The sequence below is a fragment of the Capsicum annuum genome, chromosome 2 (genome assembly GCF_002878395.1).
Source record: "Capsicum annuum cultivar UCD-10X-F1 chromosome 2, UCD10Xv1.1, whole genome shotgun sequence".
NCBI lineage: Eukaryota > Viridiplantae > Streptophyta > Magnoliopsida > Solanales > Solanaceae > Capsicum > Capsicum annuum.
The window spans coordinates 144,703,427-144,722,322 of record NC_061112.1 but is presented as its reverse complement, the minus strand read 5'-3'; the positions used below and the strand labels follow the sequence as shown (position 1 = coordinate 144,722,322).

General features: G+C 37.7%; 1 protein-coding gene across 1 annotated transcript in view; it reads right to left on the bottom strand.

The window, feature by feature from the left end:
• LOC107860219 (suppressor of RPS4-RLD 1) overlaps positions 1-18,896 on the bottom strand; it is a 28,258-nt gene that overhangs the window by 453 nt on the left and 8,909 nt on the right. The window contains exons 10-23 of the mRNA XM_016705494.2: positions 18,326-18,396; positions 18,100-18,156; positions 17,805-17,913; positions 17,614-17,694; positions 16,715-16,801; positions 14,837-15,043; positions 6,785-7,119; positions 2,532-2,618; positions 2,170-2,269; positions 1,560-1,651; positions 1,408-1,446; positions 1,188-1,278; positions 806-903; positions 421-729 (exon numbers count right to left, since the gene is read on the bottom strand). Coding sequence (XP_016560980.2) covers positions 441-729; positions 806-903; positions 1,188-1,278; positions 1,408-1,446; positions 1,560-1,651; positions 2,170-2,269; positions 2,532-2,618; positions 6,785-7,119; positions 14,837-15,043; positions 16,715-16,801; positions 17,614-17,694; positions 17,805-17,913; positions 18,100-18,156; positions 18,326-18,396 — 1,743 coding nt within the window. The 3' untranslated portion in view covers positions 421-440. The remainder of the gene's footprint in view (positions 1-420; positions 730-805; positions 904-1,187; positions 1,279-1,407; positions 1,447-1,559; positions 1,652-2,169; positions 2,270-2,531; positions 2,619-6,784; positions 7,120-14,836; positions 15,044-16,714; positions 16,802-17,613; positions 17,695-17,804; positions 17,914-18,099; positions 18,157-18,325; positions 18,397-18,896) is intronic.

Genomic DNA, 18,896 nt, shown 5'->3' with positions numbered 1-18,896 from the left:
CTGTATTCCATACTTTCACCACTAAAAATTTCAGTAATTTCCTTTGGTTTCAATTCCAATGACGCCAAAGCTGACAGAGACCAAAAATATCCAGTTGACTGAACAATCCTCGTGTGTAGCACCCACCACCCCCAAATGAGGGGTACTAGTCTCTGTAGCCACCAACATTCAAGTCTATGATGCTGGTGGCTTAAAAGACCAAGGAGAACATCATTTGAGACTATTGTGCACCCTTAATCAAGTGAATGGTCTTAGTATCATTGAATACTCCTATTAAAAGTGGAGAGGTGAAATACAAGGACGGAAACCATTACACAAAAGGACGCTCTCCAAAAGTTTGCTGAACTACAAACAGCAAACATAAACAACCAGCAGAATAGAGTAGAAAATTTTGTTTTCTTCGAATCTAGAGCAACTTACTGATAAATGACGTATCTCCCTTAGTCTGAATAGGTGCTCAATGCAGCAACAACTGATCCAGTCGTCTCGAATGTTGATGTGACATCTGGGTAGTTTTTCCAGGATGTGCCAACTTTTAGAGATGGGTACAACCATCTCTTTACAGAATCTACAAAGGAACTCGGGTCAAACTCCAGGATGGCTTCCCAATCCACCTGCAGACCTTTTGGAATGCTTCCTGTGTACTCCATATTAGCAGCGAGGAGTAATCCAAGCAAAACTATGAACCCGACAACAGCAGTTCCTCTAGAAAGCGGCATGAAATTATACCTGCAAAAATTGTCAGCCAAATTTAAAAGAACCATATACTTCCCTTGAGATCAACCAGATAGAAGATAAGTCTTACCAGTAATATGTCATTCTTAAGACTGCATCTCTCACAGTTTCAAGCACATCAAAATCTGTTGACCCATAATTCTCACCACAGTAAGCATCGCAAAGAGCCTGAACAGTACTGATATTGTTAATGCCATGGTTTACTATGTATAAAAATAGTATTGAATAGGGTGTATAAGCAATACTGATATTAGTTGTACATAGGTGTGCTACCAAACATTGTACTAAAATTTAGTACTAGCATTATTCTACCTATTACACCCTACCAAACGACCCCTAAAAGGATTTTAGTGTCTACTAATTTAGATTGACGTTATATTGCTTTTAAATATCCAAAAACAATGTCTTGGCAGTAGAAAATGGCTTTCTAGATAATAAATCTAGGGGGATACCTCCCAGGCAGATGTCATCTCCACATCAAAGTCATCCCATCTAGCAGGTGTACAAGGTGTTCTAATAGCGCAGTCGTAACCGATCTCACCCCTGGAAGGAACAAGAAAAGTTTACAAGAATAAGGAAATCAGAGCTAATATAGGCAATACTTTAATCAAGTCACTCCCTCCTTTCCCCACACAAAAGGTTCAATTCCAATAAGGTTAGATGGTGTGCTACATTTTCACAACAGTGATCCTTGTTCCTTCAAGACGCTTCCTGATCAGGCAATAAGAAAGGAGGGAAAATTAGAAACAAGACCCTGGTGAGAGAAAATATCTGAGAGTAACATCCTGTTATGCTGTATAAAGAGGACTAAAATGAAAAAGTACCCCTCAAGTGCTGTACTATTACACCAGGTGGCCAACCAAAAGTCTTGACCAACAACTCTGTAAAGATCAGAGCAGGATTCTGCAGCCATTATCTGCAAAATACAGCTCAGGTGTTGAATACCACAATAAGAGAAAGGGCATGCCGACATAATAGTAACCCTAGCAAGTGGACTTCTAGTTTGATTTCAGAGAGCCATCAGATACATAAGGAAGAAAAGTGACCAGTATAAAATCAGCTAATAAAGATTTCTCAATTTAATGGTTATATTGTCATGGGAAATGCTATAAATTCAGTATTTTGACAAGAAACAAAAAAACAATTATCAACCACCAAAAACTACACAACAACAACAACAAACCCAGTGTATTCCCACATAGTGGGGTCTGGGGAGGGTAAAATGTACGCAGTCCATACCGCTACCTCCGAAGAAGTAGAGAGGTTGTTTCCGATAGAACCCCCGCTCACGACAAAAAGACGGTAAATAAAGTCGTAATAAAACATAAAACAAGATGAAACAACAGAAATAAGACATCACCAAAAACTATACAATGTGAAAAGGGGGACAACGGTGCATAAGATTGAACTAAGATCATAAGCAAACAAACTCACTTCTTGCAATTTCTGCTGTTCATAAAGATCAATTATCTTGTCTTCCTTGTTGTACACTGATTTCTTTTCCTTGATAACAGCCTTGGCAACAGTCAAGGTTCTGAACATTGACAGACAATAAGAACCTTGAGAAGAAGCTAATACAAATCAGAAAGGTTATCTTTTTGACTGTTAAAAGGAATTTTAGTGATGGCCAGCAGCAAGGTGTTGTAAAGGAATTGCAAGGGTAGCATCAATTACAAATGCTGTAACGAGCTCAAAAGGCCAATCTTGGCATCGGCATCATTTGCAGTAGTCATGTTACACAAAAGATAAAACTGTAAGCTAATACATTTGTACATAATCAAAGGTAAAGCTATTACCTCTGAAAATTAGGATAGTAGCGAACAACTTTGGCTTGACCGAGAACAAGAGGAGTGTGAGACCCAAATCCAGTATTGAATTCCTCACTATGCAAAAAAGATGAGAATCCTCATCAAAAAGTAAAGATAAAGCAGCATATCAGAATTTTAGTCACTTTTAATATCCATCCTCATGCTACATGCAGTCAGAGAAAATATATGTATATAGTTTTTTGATCAAGTAAAGGAAACCTGAGCAAATATAACAAGGATTCCATCCATATATTGATGCATAAGGCTAAAATCATGACCTTTTGCATATAAAATACATAGTTGATAGTGCCAAGAGAACACAACCAGTGTTTGGATTTGGTTTAGGTTTAGTTTCTTAAAACTCTATTGGACAATTTCGGGAAATTTAAATCTGGAGTAGTTATTTGAAAACGTCTTTGGAGAAGATTTGTGTTATTGTGAAAACCTGAAATTGCGACTTTCGGAAAAGCAAAATCTATTTTCTAAACCTCTTGGCTTTGCTTTTGGTTTTTGGAGAAGCTGTTGAAAAATTTTCTAAACCAAAATGTTTGTGAATTGTGACTACCACAATACCAGCACAGAGATTTGAAGGGAACATAGAATCTTAAATCTTCTGGATGAATAGAGAACCTCAAAAGTAATCTCTTGGATAACAGATTTTTTAATAACAAATCTCTTGGATAACAGTGTTAAGATTCCTTCTCCATCAACAACTTATTCAGCCTTCACTTTGTTGTTTTAGCTTGCAACGGTCAACATCATTTTCGGCTGTTAAAAGATTTTCTCCTTTCAGTTTCATGATAAGGTTTCATTACATATGATCAACAACAACAACAACAACAAACCCAGTGTATTCCCACATAATGGGGTCTGGGGAGGGTAAGATGTACGCAGTCCATAACACTACTTCCGATGAGGTAGAGAGGCTATTTCCGATAGACCCCCAGCTCACGACACGAGATACTAATTAAATCCAAAATAAAGCATGGGAAAAGATGAAAAGACATAACTAATCCACCCACAAAGGATAATAAACAAAGAATAGTAAACAAATACGTAATAAGGCATGCAACAATGTGGCATAACAAGAAAAGTACACCCACCCAGTATTGCCCTACCCCAACGACCCAAACTATCCCTAACCTTCTATCCTGATTCGCGTCCTCCAGATCTTCCTATCTAGGGTCATGTCCTCAGTAAGCTGCAACTGCTCCATGTCCTACCTAATCACCTCTTTCCAGTATTTCTTCGGCCTACCCCTACCCCGCCTGAATCCATCCAATGCTAGCCGCTCACACATACGAACCGGGGCATCCGTGCCCCTCCTCATCACGTGCCCGAACCATCTCAATCGAACTTCCCGAATCTTGTCCTCCACCGAAGCCACTCCAACTTTTTCCCGAATGATCTCATTCCGAACTCTATCACCCCTAGTAAGCCCACACATCCAACGCAACATCCGCATTTCTGCCACCTTCAATTTTTGGATGTGAGTTTTTGACTGGCCAACACTCCGCTCCATACAACATGACCGGACGAACTGTCACCCTGCAGAATTTGCCTTTAAGCTTGGGCGGCACCTTCCTATCACACAATACCCCTGAGGCGAACTTCCACTTCATCCATCCCGCCCCAATACGGTGGAAGACATCCTCGTCAATCTCACCATTTCCCTAAATCATGGACCCGAGATGCTTGAAACTACCCCTCTTGCACACCGCCTGGGAATCCAACCTTACTACCACGTCGTCCTCCTGCCGCAAGTCTAACTTGCATTCCAAGTACTCTGTCTTGGTCCTACTCAACCTAAACCCTTTAGACTCAAGGGTCTGTTGCCACACCTCTAGTTTATCATTCACAACCCCCCGCGTCTCATCAATCAAAACTACATCGTCTGCAAAAAGCATACACTAAGGCACCTCTTCTTGAATAAGCTGCATCAACACATCCAACACCAAAGCAAACAAAAACGGGCTAAGAGTAGATGACAGGGAAATGCTCCGAATCTCCTCCCGCCCTCCTAACCTGTGTCTTAGCTCCATCATACATGTCCTTGATTGCTCTGATATACGCCACTGGACCCCACTCACCTCCAAGCATCTCCAAAGAACCTCCCTAGGGACTTTGTCGTACGCCTTCTCCAAGTCGATAAACACCATGTGCAGATCCTTCTTCCTTTCCCTATATTGTTCTACCAGTCTCCGCACCAGATGAATTGCCTCCGTCGTCGAGCGCCCAGGCATAAATCCAAACTGGTTCTCCGAGATAGTCACTAACCTCCTTAACGTCAACTCGACCACTTTCTCCCAAATCTTCATAGTGTGGCTTAATAACTTTATCCCCCTTAGTTGTTGCAACTCTGAATGTCGCCCTTGTTCTTATATAACGGGATCATAGTACTCCATCTCCAAGCCTCGGGCATTTTAGCGGACTTGAATATGCCGTTAAACAAAATAGAAAACCATCGCAAGCCGGTCATTACATATGATCCATGTCAATAATTCATGGTTCTGCACCACCATCTAGTGAGTGAGGCCTAAACGAGGGGTTTCAACACTTTGATGAAGTCAACTTGTCTAGCACCTATCAAATTTTACAATTAGAACTAGAATCCTGCACTGAAATGGAACAAGGAGCTTTATCTGTACATAAGCGAAAAAGAGAAATTAAAGCACCCGATGAGTCATGAGAAGATATTTTCCCTTTAGGGAAGTGGAGATATATGTCACGACGGGCATCCCGAACCACGAAGGACCGAGAGACCCCCTTAGCCCAACCCACTAGTGATATAGTCCGCTCTAGGCTCAGGCCCACACGACTTTAAAACACATCACTAGGGAGTAACGCTTGCTTACTTATATACGCTGCATCCCTCCAGTGTTTTGCCGATGTGGGACTCCTTATTCTAAGTTGGGGTGTTAAATACATCCCCTAATGGACTCAGCGTCCTTGCTGAGGTTTGCCCCGCCGAATGGGATTTGCCTAAACTCAGTTTGAACTTTGGCCCACATCGACAAGGCTGACACAGGAGCAGCTCTGATAGCGTCCTTGCTGAGGTTTGCCCCACCGAATGGGATTTGCCTAAACTTAGTTTGAACTCTGGGTCACATCGACAGGGCTGGCACAGGAGTGGCTCTGATACCATTCTTGTCACGATCCGAGTCGAGGCCCTGGCCGCGACGGGCATCCCGAACCACGAAGGCCCGAGAGACCCCCTTAGCCCAGCCGACTAGTGATATTGTCCGCTCTAGGCCCAAGCCCGCATGGCTTTAAAACGCTTCACTAGGGAGTAAGACTTGCTTACTTATATACCCAACATCCCTCCTGTATTTTGCCGATGTGGGACTCCTTATCCTAAGTAGGGGTGATACAATATATATACAAAAACATGGACTAAGGAAGAAAGGCAATGAGAGAAAACAACAAATGTAACAAGAAACGATGGCCAGGAGGTTCAGTGAACTGATGTTTTTATGAGAGAAGTTGGTGGTCCCAGTCAAAGTATCTGAACTGCAAAATGAAAGATGTTTAACCACACATGCAATGTTTGCTTTAGAAGTGTTGCTGAATTCGAGAAGGAAAAAAACAAGGATAAGCAGTCAAATGCTAAAAATAAGAATAAACTTGACACCAGCAGCATAAACAAGACATTCATTTCCATCAAACTTATTGATCCTGTAGCATTTCTTGAATATCTCCACAACTTCTGAGAGGGGAGTCTCTTCATGCTCTAGCATCTTGTCCACATGGTAAGTAGTATGTGATATTCTGGTTATCCTTGCTTAGATACGAATTAATGGTTTTAGTCTTAAATGAGCCAAAGTGACATTAGTCTTTAGTCCTCCGAAAGCTTCAACCAAACTTCAAGTCATATATGCTAGAATCCTTCTTTCTTTTGGTAAGTCAAAAAGTATCACAATCCATGAGTGCTCCAAATGAGAGAGAAGCACAACAACTCCCAATACAAACACAGACAGCTGGGAATAATTCCACAGAACTAAAGGATCAAATGAAGCAAGTTAAGCAAGTTGAGGGAGGGCTTTTATCATGCTTGAGGTGAAGGGAGTGATGCTTATAATATTTATGTCGTGTGAGAATATCATTGTGTACTCAATTAAATTCGAAAAGACTTAGGAAAATATAGTAGATATTTGTTAAAATGCTGAGACCAAGTATAGATTTCAATGACCTTTAATAACTAACTAAACTTCACTACATTAATAGAAAACAAGGTGGAGTACCTTAGCTTGTTAATCCACACCACTGGATCACATGGTTCAGATATTTGTCTCCATTTGACAGCCAATGAATACAAGTGGTTCCATGACATCATGGAACGTCCGGTTGATCTATCGTCAATCAAACTGTACGAAGTAGATGTTTCTGAGGAACTGCTAGTGCTGCAACCAGCTCCACCTCTGTTTAAACTAATGGAATTTAGTTTTTCTCTTCTCCTGAGTCTCTTCCCAGACTTTGTTGTGCCTTTGGTAGAGTTTCGCCATTCAGCTTGTAAGGCACGCCAAGCTTTTGAGACTTTTTGTGCTATCTCAATAGCAGCTAACCCTGCCATGCGGTGCTGATAATTGCAAAAATATCAGCAGATATGAATTAAAAAATGACAACATTGTAGGAAGCATGTTTGTAGCTAAAGAACAGCATATAAATTACTTATCAAATTAAAAAAGATAGTTGACTCCACAAAAATTTACAAAATCTGCAGTAAAGAAATTATATCACCTTTAGGGGTCGTTTGGTAGAGTGTATTAAAAAGAATAATGTACCTTATTTGGTACATTTTTTAGCCTATGTATAACTAAATACACTCTATTGTGTATTGAGGTGTGTATTACTAAAACCTCTAAATTCATGGCATTAACAATGCAATGGATCTAATGCGTGCATTAGCAAGATTAAATACATAATTATTCCTCAAATTTTATTCCGCATCCTTTCCAACATATATATGGAGGGTATTTTTGTAAAAAAAAATATTTTTTTTTAGAAATTATGTAATTTATGTTATTTTTAATGCATCAAACCAAACAATGCATAAAAAAAAATACAGGCATAACTAGTGCAAGCATAGCTAATACAAACATTACTAAAACACCATATTTTGCATCTTATACACTACCGAGCAATCCCTTAATGCAAAAGAAAGGAAGGTCTAACAGATACACTTGGTGCAATAGATCATCTTCACTAGATAAGTAAAGATAAATTTTGATCATAAAAAACCAACACAGGTTAGGAAAGCACAAATCCAATACTACAGTATTCTACCATTGCACAAACTAACTCAACTAAATAACTACAAAGAGCATCATGTTAACAAAGGAAATTGCTTCACAACATAGATCCTCTTCACAAGATTACTAGAGAGAATTTTTGATCATGAAAAAGAAACACAAGAAAGAAAGGCACAAATCTAATACTACAGTATTCTACCAGTACACAAACTAACTCAACTAAATAACTACAAAGAGCATCATGTTAGCAAAGGAAATTGTTCCACAACATACAGAATTAGAGGCTGAAGCCCAACTGCTTCTTACAAGTGTCTCCCCAAACTTGAGACAGAACCAATCATAGACATGGCCTTGTAATGACCCTTCAGGTCATTTTCCATTTTTATGCTAATCTTCACTGTTTGAGCTTCTCTATAGCTGCCCCAAGTCATTTATGACTTGATGGGACCGACTGTTTGGTTACCGGGCAGTTCGTTTGGTTTTTAGAGTCAATTTCTTGTTTAGAAGTCTTTACTGGTTCTAAATGGCCACCGAGCGAAAACTTCAGCGAAACGATCCCGTATGCAAATTCTGACTACGCCAACAGATTCGGAATATCAATTTTCGTTTAGGTAGACCTTTGGTTCGGGTCCCAATGCACCGTAGCTCATTTCGACCTATTGGTCGGAAAATTGAAAATTTGAATGAATAGGTGTGGGACCCACTTTTGATTGAAATGATCTCGGATGAAAGTTTTGATGATTCCAATGAATCTGAAATGTGGTTTACACTCAAATTTCACTATTGGATCATATATTTTGGTTTCCGAATGAGTTTCGAGGGTCAAAAATAAGTTTTTGACTTTGCTGATGCCCAGACAGCGACTGCGGATCTCCAAAGCTGGTATGGGTATTTAAGCACCCTATAGCCGTGCTTTTCACCATTTTTGACTCATTTTTGAGAGCCTAAAACCCTAAATGGGTATGATAACTTAAAATTGAGTCTTGTGGGTGTCTAGGGAGCTTGGTAAACATCTTTTATCATGATTATCATCCGGATTAAGGTAAGATTTTATCACTTTATTGGTGAATTTCTTAGTTCTTGACCCAAAACTCCAATTTAGCTTAGGGCTTGATTTAGCCCTAAATTTGGTTTGTTTTCACCAACTCATTGAGGGTTATGATTCCTTGGTGATGTATGAGCATTGGGTTGACCTCGGGAACGCAATTTCCGTACGTGTCCCCACAGGGTTTTTGGTGTCTTTTTTGGACCCGAAGCACAATAGTGCAATATGGGTATCGTTAGACTCATATTAATGAGTAGATTATATTTTTGATAGTGTGATGGCATTTTGGGGATTGTGAAATGAAGACGAGCATGTGTTACTTGAAGTGTGATTTTGCGGTTTAGCCTTGAGGTAGGCTTCTATCTAACTCTTCATGGATGATGTATGATATATATTGCGTGTGAATGTGAATGTTAAGATTGATATTGAATAGAATGACTTAATATTGATTATACATATAAGTTTGGGGATTAGATGGGGGTTTTGACCCGTAGGTTGAATTACTTAATACCCTTGTAGAATCCTATTGCCTTCTCCCTAGTTTGGATAAATTTGTAGCATGGATATGATCTAATGCTATGCTTGGAATATGGTTTTAGCATTTGAAGCATGATTTGTATATTTAGCCTTATTGGGCTAGCATGATAGTTTTGGAACCGTAAGTTTGGTAGAGTTGACTTGAGTATCCTTGTTTCTAGTCGAAGTTACTATCTTAGACTTTAATATGGCTTGCTTGATATATAGAAGATGGAACTAAATACCTTAGCCTAGTTTGGAGCATAGTATGCCTAATTATGAAAATTATGGATTAGAAGTGGGATCGTTCGACCCACTTAGGCCTAAGCTTATGTTAAGTCTTGTGAACTTAGTTGCGGATGTTAGACATAGATGAGGCTAGCAAACCATATTCTAAGGTTACTTCATAACTTGGTAACTTGTATTGATGTTTCAAGATTGTGGCTATTTAGTTATGGTTATGATACTACATGTGGAAGTGATATTGGGCATTTAGAGGTGATATTCCTCCTAGATACATTATGTGGCCTATAGAGATGCTATGTCCTCTTAGACTTGATATTTGGCCTATAGAAATAATATTTCCTCTTAGACTTGATATTTGGCCTATAGAGTTGCTATTGCCTTTAGTCATGATTACTGGACCTATAGAGATGATGGTCATTTTGGATATGTAAATTGGCCTAGAGAAGCGATATTCCTTGTTGTCTTGGCGTATGACCTATTGATATATGATATCCTATAGACAGTTACACGTCTATCTATATTATGCCTCCTAGATGTGAGATGTCTCTAGTGTGAGAGATGATAACATATTTATTTATTATGCCTCCTATATGTGAGATGCCTTCTATATGTGAGATGATTAGAGGTATGCTACGGCTTATACATATGATTATTGATATGAGTTCCGAAAATGTATATGGGCCTAAGGTCATGATTATGATGTGATTATTCCGAACAAATTAATGGGCCAAGGGCCGTGTTATAGTACTGATTAAATATCCAAGAAGTGTTTATAGTTGTGAATGATATGACTGCGATTTATGAATATGACTATGTATATGTTTGTATACACATCTCTCCGGTATGGGACGGAGGAAGATGCAGTATGATGCTTATTATTCCACTGACTGAATACTAGTGATGGCATGCATAGGTTTGGTACATTCATGATTATTTACCATTTTAAATGATGTGATTATAGCTGAAATATGATCTTATGGTTGTTCTTCTTGTTAGACGGTTAAGCTATGTGGTAACTAGTTGCCTATTAGCTGAAGATTACACTTGATGGCTAGGAAGCTAATGTATCAGTTAATGAATCTTGCTTAGTTGGAACATGGTAGCTAACGATGGTCAGTTAATGAATGATGTCATTTAATAAAAGATGGTTAGGCGACAAGTAGTAATGTATTGTCTAGTAATGATTAACAAAAATAGGATGAATAGTTGATAATAATGAATGGTGGATAAATGACGGTTTTGGTCTAATGATAAACCTAGACTAGATGTCAGATGTTGACTATTAAATGAATAGTGGTTAGTTGTTATCCAGTGAACAAGGATTATGTGAAGGATAATGTTTAGGCTAATAACTAGAGGTTATGTGATGACTAGCGAACTAGCGGTTTAATAGTAATAAGTGTTGGTTAGCTAATAACGAGTAGTTGTGATGTATTGATAAGATAGACATCTTTACGGTTATGAGTATATCGGCTTGTGTCTGTGCACCTATTATATGCCTATATTTATGTGTTGAGAGTTATGATGATACATTGGTACCCGGCAAGGTCGGAGGATATTGTGATGACATACTGATACCCGGCAAGGCCGAAGGATATTATAATGATATTGATACCCGGTTCGAGTCCGGAGGATACTATTGAGATGATATTGATTCCCGACAAGGCCGGAGGATATTTTGATGATATTGATACCCAGTTCGGGTCCGGAGGATACTATTGAGATAATATTGATTCCTGGCAAGGCCGGAGGAAATTATGATGATACTGATACCCGGTTCGAGTCCGGAGGATGCTTTTGAGATGATATTGATTGGCAAGGTCGGAGGTTGATTATGATGATGATGGTCCTGATGAGGACAGTTATTATGAGTTGTGATATTGATGGTATACTTTGCATTCATTCCTGCATGTGCATTGCCTATCACCAGTATGCACCGATGTCGAGCAACTGGTATACTTTGCATTCATTCTTGCATGTGCATTGCCTATCACCAGTATGCACCTATGTCTATCAGCCGGTATGGGACGGTTGCATAGATATGGGTGAAGAATATGCCTTGTGTTGTTATATGTTGATTGAACCTTTCGAGTCTGAGGCGGTGGGGGTACACATAGGCTCGGCTAGGTATTTGGTTGTCTGGAGTAGCCGGTTATTTACGATGTTATTGATATTGTTATTATCATTGTTATGATCATTATTGTGGCTAGCCTATGACAGATTGGTCATGAATCCGGTATGGGGATTGAGGTATGTCTTCGACCTTTGCTATCTTATGATTACATTACTATGCACGATTATTCTCTGTCTAGCCATATGGATTAGAAATCCTGAGTATGTTGGTATTGAATCCTGATAGTATTATAATAAGGTCTTAAAATAAGAACATAACGATCTAGGTTATGTTTGAGATCACCTCCTGTATATATGTATTATATATAATTATATATATATATATAGAGAGAGAGAGCTATATGAAGTCATGGTACTATCGGATATCCCTTTCTTCGTTGTTCATATTGTATAGTCGTTCCTTCGCCTTGTATATTACAATATACCTTTCTTTCGCTCTTTATCTGTATATTGACCTGGGATATACGGTATAGCTTTGGCATATATTGAATGTAGCTGAAATAAGATAGTTCACCTTGATACTTCCCTAGTCTTATTATGTTAGACTCTTGGACATGAATAGGATAGTTGTCCCTTGTTATTCTCATTGGCTTATTACATGATTTATAGACTCTTGGTTGTAGTTCCCATTCTATTTATATGTTGTATATATCTACTTTATCTTTGGAGCTCAGTTGGCAGTTGCCTACTGAGTACCATTCGTTTGGTACTCATACTCCACCTCAGCAACCTGCAGATCATAGTACGAGTTATTGCCGTTGATGTGTGCATCGTGTGGAGTAGCCCTAATTTGGAGACTTAGAGTGAGCTCCTGGCGTTCGGAGTATTACTTATCTCTCTCCTATGTATTAGACTAGCCTCTAAGTTGTATTCAGAGGTAAGTTGAACCAGTGTATTTCTCCTTGATATATCACTTTTTACTCTTATTATGTTTAGAAGCTCTTGTGATACCACCAGGTTTTGGGATTCATCAATGTATTGATCTTTATCTCATATATTCCGCATTCTTTTCCTTATGTTATTGAGTAGTCCGTTACTAGCTGTTCCGGACTACAGGTTGGCTTGCCTACTGGTGGATTATGGTAAACGCCATCCTGACCTGAAAAGTTGAGTCGTGACAGGCCTGTAGCACAATATGAACCTTCAAGGGGTCGTTTGATAGAACGTACAAGAATAATGCAAAATATAGTGTATTAGTAATGCATGTGTTAGTTATGCTTGCATTTTAGTATATTAAAAATAACATGAATTGCATAATTTCTAAAAAGTATATTTTTTTTTTTACAAAAACACCATCTATATATATGGTGGAAAGGATGTGGAAATTTTTTTAAGGAATAAATGTCTTTAATAGCATGCATTAAAATCCATTGCATTACTAATACCATGGATTTTGAGGTAATAGTAATACAAACCTCAATACACAATAAAGTATATAACTAATACAAGCATTAGTTATACATAGGCTAAAAATTCTCTAAACATGATACTAGTAATACACAAGACTAATGCAACACTATTCTTTTTAACGCACTCTACCAAACGACCCCTAAATGTTTAACCACCCCCCACGGCGTCACGTATCAATTAAACTTACAGCCTAAAGTGATATATCTGGATAAAGCGAACAATGCAGAGTGCCAACTCAAACCACTCCAATGGTTATTTTGTTCCTCCACCGAGGGACTAACTCAAGCGGTTTACAAGACATTTTGATAATACTATCAAAGGGATTACAGGAGGGAGACGATCCAAATTTAGAAGGTTGAGGAGTTGCCAATTTTCTTGGGAACTTTATTCCTTCAAGTTTGTAATGTAAATTATGGTGAATCGTGCTTTGAAAACAAAGACCTACTTAGAAAACCAATCGACTATATATACTAAAAGTTATTCCCAGAACTTATTGCCTTGAAGAAATTATGTATATTAGCAGTTTGTCCTCTGCTCATGTTTCTAATAGTTGGCATTTAATATTTGATGTGTGTTTTCATTACTCATTTATCTTCAATGGTTGATATCTATGATGAGACATGCCTATGCCAGTGCAAAAGCCCCATCAATGGTTGAAAAGTCAGAACCAAATCGACATTTGAGAAAACAACCAATACAACTGATTTGAAGGTGCTTAGATAGACTAGCTAAAAGGATAATAGAACATTTTAAAGAGCCATTTTTTTGGTAAATATATGGTTAAGAGGTCAACACAAAAGTGAAGGGAATAGAGAACAAGGAAAAGAAGTTCCCAAATTCTCTCTTTTCCTTGGGATGACTAGGCAGACGCTTCACAGCAACAGTGAGGATTGCTAAAGATATTGACAAATATCAACTTTGACTCAAGTAACTTGTCTTCACCTCTTTTTACACTAAATGAATATCAAAACTTGGAAATTTTTAGCATAACATCATTTGGTGGAAAATATTCACCTCTATAAGAATTATTATAAGTTGCATGTTATTCATTTGACATTTTCACAAGAAATGTAGACTTGACAGTCACCATTATCTTATTTGACATGGTTAAAAAGTTATCATTCGAACTGTGGAATATAAAATGTTAAACTGCCTTTACGATCCAAATCTCTTTCTCTGTGCAAGGAGAAGATAGAACACTAGTCCACAAATAGCGAAAAAGTTCGGTTGACAAATAACAATAGAGCATCATCTCATTTGAGATGAATTCTATCTTTTTCTTTTACGATAACCTCATTTGAGATGAATTCCTTAATTTTTATATTTCATGGAATGTTACGCTACAAATTGAGGGTAACATTCCTTATACAAGAACTTACTCTTCTTATTTGCATATCAGTCCAAATCCCTCAATCACAAGGCTAACAACTCAAACAAAAGCTTCTGGTAATATTTTCATATTCTTTTCCTTCAATTATCTCATCATCTATATTAATGTAACTCCAGTGGAGATGTGAAAGCAATGCATAAAAAGGCATTTAAGCAAGCAATGGGAAATCACAATCAGGTTTCTCAATGAACATGTAGAGCTCTGGGGTTAAAAAGAAAAAAAAATCACAGTTGACTTACGATTCAACTTTTTTAATGTTACCAGTTATCAAAAAAAAAAAAGATTCAACTCTTTTAGAATATACCTGGCGCTTATTATGCAAGAAACCAGGGCAATGATACTGGATATTCCTGCCGATAGAATCTGCAGCCTGTAGAAGCGTAGTTCTTTGCTTGGTGAAAGTAAATTCTTGCTTTCTTTGTTTTCCCTTTTTCAAAGATTCTTTTAAAGGAGGTTGCCTGTAGACCTTTTCGCAAACATTTTTTGGGTGCAGCCTTTTGCACCAATACTCCTGAGAACAGAGGGAAAGAAAATGGAAGAATTGAGAAAAAGCATAAGAACACGAAGCCAGTGGAAATAAATAACTTTTATGAAAAGGAATTTCCTGCCAACAAAAGCGCTTTTCAGATGACAGTTCACTTCATAGAGGTATTTACCACTTTAGCTCCCAGAGATATACAAAAAATGATTATTGGCAAATCATTGTTTCATATCAAAGACTTGCCCCTGACAATTAACTTTGTAAAGGTGTCACCCTGGACCCTCCAGGTGTATAAAAGTGATTAAAGCACCGCTAGGTTTATGAACTGAAGCCTATATATCACTCAAGAAACCTGTCACTAATATTTGCATGTGCTCCCTCATTGAATATCTCCTGACTGGAATCAGTATTTTGTTCTACCCATATGGATACTAGTAACGTTTTGCAAAACTTTTGGCATTTTCAAGAATCCGCACTAGATACCCACACCCATTCCTACAGTCGCCTCTTCTACATTGCAAGTTCACAACTCAACTTGGGGAACTTTTTCTCAAGATTACCAGTCTTAGTTGGACCATACCAGAGCACACAACAGATTTATTCAGCTGTTGGATCAGAAGAGGGGGAAGTACGACTCAAAAGAGATGGTGGAATGATAATGTCATCTGTAGGGTGGTCCGTGTGGAGAGAAAGGAATGGAAGATGTTTTGAATATAGATCCAATTTCATTCACAAAGTAAAATGGAATTGTTTAATATCTTTACTTTTTGGGTGTAAACAACTATGTACGGAGGATGTAGATCAAATTGTTGACTTGATGGGAAATCTGTAATTTTGTGATGAATATTTGAAGGTGGCCAGCATATCCTAATGCCGAAGAATACAAAATTACCAATTTCCAAAAAAAAAAAAAAAAACCCACACCTATTCGACTTGGATCAGCAAACGAACATTGGCAACTAACTATGCAGGAACAATATGCACTGAATAAAGAACATAATTAAAGTGCAAGCAATGTTTATGGCAGCAACTCAGTGACAATAACCTTTACGTTTCTAGATAGTCCTTGAACCCATGGTCACTCGTGCATGATAAAGTTATTGCCATGAAGCTATGATAGCAATCTTATGAGACAAATGGTTCACAAGATAGTAAATACCATTTTCCAACCATTTAGCCGAGGGTTAGGAAATGATGGGGACTCTAATGTCTAAAGAACGGTTTGAAGCTTAAAAACGAGAACTCTAAATATTAGTGTCTGAGCACGTTAAAATGATATGATAAAATGTACAACCACTTTGACAGAGTGGTGCTTTCACGTGATTTCAGGGTTAAATCCTTCAGGGACTCTTACAATCCAATTCAAAACTAATCAGTAAGGCCTTATTTCTTTAAACAACCATTCGTTCTCCCAATTCTCTGCAAACCTTCAAAGTTCTATGTAATTCCCACCAAATTGTACTTTTTGCTATACCAACAAACTTCATTCATTCTCCCAATTCTCTCATAAAGAGATGGTACGGATGCTATCAGAATATTCTCTTTTGTTTCTAATGAGTGATGCTGTCAAAATAAAACCTCAGGCTCTTGCTATCACAATATTCCCTTTTTGTTTCTAGTGAGTGTTGCTGTCAAGATATATCCTCGGGCTCTTGAAATTATAGATTAACTAAAGCAATATATTCTCTTTTCAGACATTACCTTGAAAAGGGGATCGATATCTCCATCGATATCAAACCAACAAAATTCGCTGTTTATCTTTGATGCTGTGTATAATGCAATTTCTTTCTGCAAAAGAAAAATAAACGGTAAAACATATGCTATTCAAACTGAAATAGAAATCGACAAATGCTTACAGAGATAGAAAATCAATTGGTGACTCATGATAAGGGTTGCGCCTGAAAGCCATTTTGTCGCAGGGAAGAAGCAGGAGGTTGTTCGCAAGAACTAGAAGGATAGAATGCAACTAGGATGAAAAGAATTTCCACAGGATTGATAAATGGGACAGGAAGGAAAAGCTTATTATACCTTATGTGTGATAGTAAAGTGAGAAAAACACTAGCCAATTTAACTAGGTTTGCAAGCTAGCATATGTCGACTCGATCTTTTGGTAGGGATATTTGTGCTAGGTTTGAATTTGCTAGACACCTAAACTCAGTAATAATCAAGCTTAAACAAAGTCAAGCGTGGCTTTGCTCACCTGCACCCAAATCTGCTGCTTTGACCTACACTGTCCCACAGTGGCTTAACGGAACAAAATGACGGTCAGAAATTTCGACAATGTTTGGACAATATGTGGGAAACGTAATATTGCTAAATTTCTGACTACTAACTAAAGTAGATGTAAAGCTAACTACCCAAAAGGCAAATCTAAAATTTGAAATCTGAGTTGACCAGTTGATTTTTATGATGTATTATTAGTACAACAGAAGGATCTAGAAATTTTCCAGCAAGGTAAAAGCTAGACGGTTATGGAGATGCCAAGACTTATAAAACAAAAAGAAATCAGTGCAACAACCAAAAGAAAACAATATTAAGAACAAGCATAACAGTGAACCGGCTTGATGGACGGATATTTGGATCTCCAAATATTTATTTACCTGATAGAACGCCAAGCATTGAAGCACAAACTTTTCCATAGAATCTAATTCAAGATCTAAAGCAGAATCATAATCCTTCACCTACAGCATAAATTCAGAATCAATAACCCGAAATTGGAGCCAACAAGTACCTTAAAATATTTAATAAGAATATTCAAAGTCACAAGAGAAGAGTTTGAACACTCTCATACAGCTTCTTTATATAATCCAATAGCATGATAGCAAGAAGCTCGCAGATACAAGCATTCAATATTTGCACTATCAATAGACAACCCCATTGATAAGTCTTTTATAGCATTCCTGTAACAGTATACATAGGCAGTTAATTCATGTTATATTTTTCACTGAAGGAGGATTACGTATAGCAAACTTGAAAAAGAAAGAGAGAAAAGTACTCAGGACAAAGGATTTTCAGAAGGAAAAAACCACAAAATGATTCATAAGGAAAAACCCACAAATCAATTCCTTAACGATTGAGATATGTACCTATGCTCTCCCATTCCATGAAGTAGCAACCCACGCAGGTGATATGCTTTTGCGTACCTTTCAACGAAAAAGGATAAATAGAGGACGGATTATCAGCTTTTTCTGATTTAAGGATAGGTTTGCACTTCAGCATTCAAATACTCAAGATTAGATAACTAAAATAAGTAAAAAAATTATTTATCAGTGACAAACATGTAAGTATCAACATGAGATCCTCAGTTATTACCTCCCATCTATTTGCAAAAGCTGATGAAGGCATTCCAAGGCCTTCTCTGAATTTGCTAGGTCTTGATAAAACTGCCACCAAAGATAAAGATTCTTCAATTGTCAATACACCATTAGAAAAATATCTACAAAGAAATCTCATTGTTTTGCCCACATTTAGAATAAGTTAAAAACCTCAACCAATCAAGAACTAGTTCAGAACAGCTATATTTATTTATTTTTGGACAAGGTTCAGAGCAGCTCTAGAGTCTTTGAAATTTCTAACTTAAAGCAACAGATATAACTGCCTTTGTCTCAAAAAAACTTAAAGCAACAGATATTCTGTAAACATCTAATTTGATCCTGTAAACTAATAATCTCAATAACATCAACCAGCTAATTAGGAAAGCCCATTTGAAATGCAACATAAGCTATTACAATAAATGAGCATTGCACCCAGAAGATGAACACTGTCACAATATCTGAAAACAGAGAGCACATCACTGGTTAGGCAGTTGACTGTGTGCTTCCCATTTAAATCCCGATTCCTGAATTTCATAACATATATGGAGAAGTATATATTCACCTCAACC